Source organism: Microtus oregoni, unplaced genomic scaffold (genome assembly GCF_018167655.1).
Source record: "Microtus oregoni isolate MIOR12 unplaced genomic scaffold, Mior012 000015F_ref0000493, whole genome shotgun sequence".
In the NCBI taxonomy this organism is placed as follows: Eukaryota; Metazoa; Chordata; class Mammalia; order Rodentia; family Cricetidae; genus Microtus; species Microtus oregoni.
Window position 1 is genome coordinate 47,127,455 of NW_024543074.1, and position 4,594 is coordinate 47,132,048.

General features: G+C 40.2%; 1 protein-coding gene across 1 annotated transcript; it reads right to left on the reverse strand.

Moving 5' to 3' along the window:
* Positions 1 to 3,448: 3,448 nt before the first annotated feature.
* LOC121457013 (olfactory receptor 1361-like) lies at positions 3,449 to 4,372 on the reverse strand. Its single transcript, XM_041665630.1, has one exon. The coding sequence runs from the start codon at positions 4,370 to 4,372 to the stop codon at positions 3,449 to 3,451; it is 924 nt and encodes a 307-aa protein (XP_041521564.1).
* Positions 4,373 to 4,594: the final 222 nt, after the last annotated feature.

The following is a 4,594-nucleotide window of genomic DNA, read 5'->3' on the forward strand; positions in this document are numbered from 1 at the left end:
TTTTTATTTTTAACTTTTATTATTTTGAGACTAGGTTTCTCTGTGTATCTTTGGCTGCCCTGGCACTCACTCTGTAGACCAGGTTGTCTTTAAACTCACAGAGCTCTGCCTCTCTAGGCCTTCCAGGCGTTGGGATTAAAGGTGTGTACCACCACACCCAACTACTCTCTTTCTTTCTTTTTTATTTTAAGAACTTTTTCCTTTTTCCTTTCTTTCCCAGGCTTACATATATTTTTAAATGCACTGTAAACTGTTTAGAGGTTTCTTTTGTCTGAATCTTTACTGTATATCTCTCTTTTTCTGACCATGTGAATCTTAAATTTACTAAGTGATATGGCTAGGATTAAAGCTATGGCTTTTAATGGCTGCATCCACCCCATTTCTTAGCTTTCTGAGCGTCTAGTCTCATGCCAGAGATACAAGCCAGAGCCATGTTTATTGTCACAATGGAGTTTCAAAGTTCCTTCCACCACCAAAAAGCATGCTATCAGCTATTTATCAACACGATTCCAGTGCTTTGTGGCTGAGCCTCTTAAAAGGGCTGCAAAGTTTTTGCAGCTAAAGCTGAGTCAGGAAGTCTCTCTTAAATGAGACACACTTGTCTCTAGCAAATAGAGCCAACCTGAGAAAATGCTATTAAAAAACCATGCTTAACTCTGTTCTTTTGGTGTCTAGAATTCCTTCTCAAACTCTCTCAGGTTTTATGTGGATGCAGTTGCCACGTTGGTGCCATTTGTTGACAGAAGCTTCTTTCCCATTCAGTCTCACAGCTGTTTAGTCCCAGAGAAACACACAGAGGTCTACATTATTCATAAATTGGTTGGCCTATTAGCTCACGCTTCTTATGAACTCTTTCTAACATCTTAAATTAGCCCATATATCTTGAATGTGTTAGCCATGTGGCTTGGTACCTTTTATCAGTGAGGCATTCTCATGTTGCTTCCTCTACTCAATGACTACAGGCTGACTATTTCCTCTTCCCAGAATTCTCCTGTTTTGGTTGCTCCACCTCTAATGCCTGCATGGTCTCCCCAACGATACTTCCTCCTGGCTTCTGGCCAATCAGTGTTTTATTAAAATACAGTGATAGGGTAAAAATCATTGTCCCACAGCATATATGTATATTTCTACTCTTGTTTAAAGTATTATGTTTATGCAGCCCATTGAAAATACAATACATAACTAAAAACACAGATTAATATTCATCTATAAGAGTCAAACTTATAGTCCTATTAGTTAGGTTTTCTAGATATGCAAAGATATATTTCAGATAGAGAGGTAATCTTCAAACACTTCAAAGACCTATGGAATATAGCATTTAATATGTCTTAAGAACTTAAAGTTCTCTTGACATTGAGGCACATCTGCTTTTGGCAGCACCAATTACTTCAGAGAGGATGATGGGCATCAAAAAAATTTCATTATGAGCCGGGTGGTGGTGGCGCATGCCTTTAATCCCAGCACTCTGGAGGCAGAGGCAGGTGGAGCTCTGTGAGTTCGAGGCCAGATTGGACTACAAAAGCTAGTTCCAGGACAGGAACCAAAAAAAAAAAAAGCTACAGAAAAACCCTGTCTCGAAAAAAAAAAAAATTCATTATGGAGTCTGCTTTCAATGTGGCAACACTAGTCATTTTGGCAAGAAACTGCTTTTGCCTGAACTTTTTGACAATATGCTATATAAACTGGACATGCAGGACCCACAGGAAAATGACCATTATACTTTGCCAAAACAAGGCAGAACGGTCCTTCAGGTTTTTACTTGACACAAGGTACTGCCATACATTCTGCAGGACACAGAGGAAAGTAACTGATGAACTTTGCCAAAGTAGACCAGAGAGTCCTGCAAATTTCCTGCTTCACTGAAGAGTCTGCAAGATACTCTGGGCCTGTAGGCTGAAGATGGACCCCAACATTAGAGAAGAACTTTGTGTGACTGTCCAGACAATCATATGTCTCTGTCATTTTCAGACTTTTGGAAGCTACTTGCAATGGACATTCTATTTACTCTGGTAATATTATATCCTTTTAGCATCTTTGATGGAGTTGAAGACTAGATACTATAATTATAGTTCTCCTTACTTATGATAAAAGATATATTAGATATTAAACTTTGGACCCATAGGATAGATGATAGAGTATTTTCTTTCATTTGGTCAAATACAAATGGATTAAATGTTGTAGCTGTAAATCTTGCTTCATAATTGTTTGGTTTTATGTAATATTACTATATAAAAGGTAGAAACTACTTTTTTGATTAGACAAAAAGGGGTAAAACTATGGGATCTCTTTCTGTATGCTGTGAATATGTGCTGCTGTCATTGGTTGACAAATAGCGCTGCTTTGGTCTATGGCAGGAGAGAATGAGGTGGGAAATCCAAGTAGAGACACAGGGGAGGAAGGACAGAGTCTGGGATATGCCAGCCAGTCACTGAGGAAGAAAAATGTGTAGAAAATGAGGTAACTTGCTACAAATCACATGGCAAAGCATAGATTAAAAAACATGTGTTAATTTAAATGTAAGATGTAGTTATTAATAAGCCTGAACCATTTGCCAAGCATTTAAAATTAAAATAAGCCTCTGAGTGATTAATTGGAAGCAGCTGCGGTACTAGGCAGGACAAAGAGAAATCTCCATTTACATGGACCTAACAAGAAAGCTGATGTAGCAACCATAATATCTAACAAAGCAACCATAATATCTAACAAAGAAGGGAGGAGAGTCACCCTGGGGTGGTCAGAGGCTTCAAGCTAAAATTAATCAACAGAAAGAAGGACATTGAATATTCATCACAGGAAAAAAAAACTATCAAGATGAAGTCTCAACACCAAACATCTATGCCTCAAGTACAAAGTGACCCACATATGTAACAGAAACATTACAAAAGGTTAAATCACACACCAAACCCCACACACTAATAGTAGGAAACTACAACACCTCACTCCCACCAATAAACAGGATTGACAGATAGAAAACTAACAGAGAAATAAGGGAACTAACAGGTACTATAATTCAAATTACCTTAGCCAACATTTACACATTTCACCCAAAGACAAAAGAATATAGTTTAAAATGGGCTTAAATTCAGGACCATTTTCTTCCACATCACATATCAGGTGCCTATCTGAGGGGTATGCCTTCACCTGTCTTATATTTCACACTGGAGACCTTGCCATCCCTGAGAGCACAGACGTCCTTGAAGCCAGCCACGTATCTCCTCACTGGAATAGCTGCACCTGAGCTTACAGTCCGGTCCACAGTAACCACTGCAGCATCTTCACTGCTCTGGAGTCCCTTCCTCAGCATCGGAATCAAAACCATAATTACAAACATCTATCACAAATGCCATGTGCCATCATGCTGAGCTCTAGACCTGTCTGGATCAGTGTTGACAAAAATGAAAAGATGTGTGATGTCTAGGAGTTCTCTCTGCTCTAGAAACTTCAAATTCTAGGACATGAGAATTATCTTCCTTAGGGCTCCTTTGATGTCATGATTCCTCAGGCTATAAATGAAGGGATTTACCATAGGAGTCACCACTGTAAAGATGACAGAAGCCACTGCATCCTGTAGTGAGTAGGAGGAAGAAGGATGCATATAAACTCCTAGGATTGCCCCATAAAAAAGGCAAACCACAGTGAGGTGGGAACCACAAGTGGACATGGTTTTTCTTATCCCCAGAGCAAAGGGCATCTTCAAAATCTTAGAGCAGATGTAGGCATAGGAAACAACTATGCATACAAATGGTGTAAGAGATATCATTCCACCTTCAGTAAAGGCTGTGACATCATTGATAAATGTATCAGAACAAGAGAGTTTCATGACAAGGTAGGGATCACAGTAGAAGTGGGGCACTGCATTGTGGGAACAGAAGGTGAGTCGAACCATGAGGAGAGTGTGCAAGAGAGCATGCAAGTTTGTGATGACCCATGATATGGCCACCAGGAGGACACAGAGTCTGGGCTTCATCATCAGGGTGTAGTGAAGTGGGTGACAAATGGCCACATAGCGGTCATAGGCCATCACACTCAGGAGGAAGCCGTCCATGTTACCAAATAAAAACAAGAGGTAGATCTGGGCCATACACTCCGTGTAAGAGATGGACTTGCTTCCCACCATGTGATTCACCAGTGCCTTGGGGACAGTGACTGAGGAAAAGCAGATGTCGACACTGGAGAGGTTGGCCAAGAAGAAGTACATGGGTGAGTGGAGATGAGGGTCACAGCTGACGGCCAGGATGATGAGAAGGTTCCCAGAGATGGTGACCATGTACATCCCCAAGAACATTCCAAAGACAAGCTCTTCTTGTTCTGACTCTTCAGATAGTCCCAGGAGGAGGAATTCTGTGACTGTCGTCTGATTGTCACCATCCATGTCTCTGGAGAAGAAAGTGAGACCTGTATAGAGAAATCATTCACCAACACTTGGGGAAAACATTGATGCCATTTGGAAAAGTTTACTCATTAGTGAGAAGTAACTGGTAGTGAATTCCCTTACAAAGTATTTTTATAGGAAAAGAGAGCCCCATTTGAAAGGATTGAATTCTAGTGAGTATGATTTTTTTAAAATCTGTTCTTATTTGCTTAGTGCCATAAA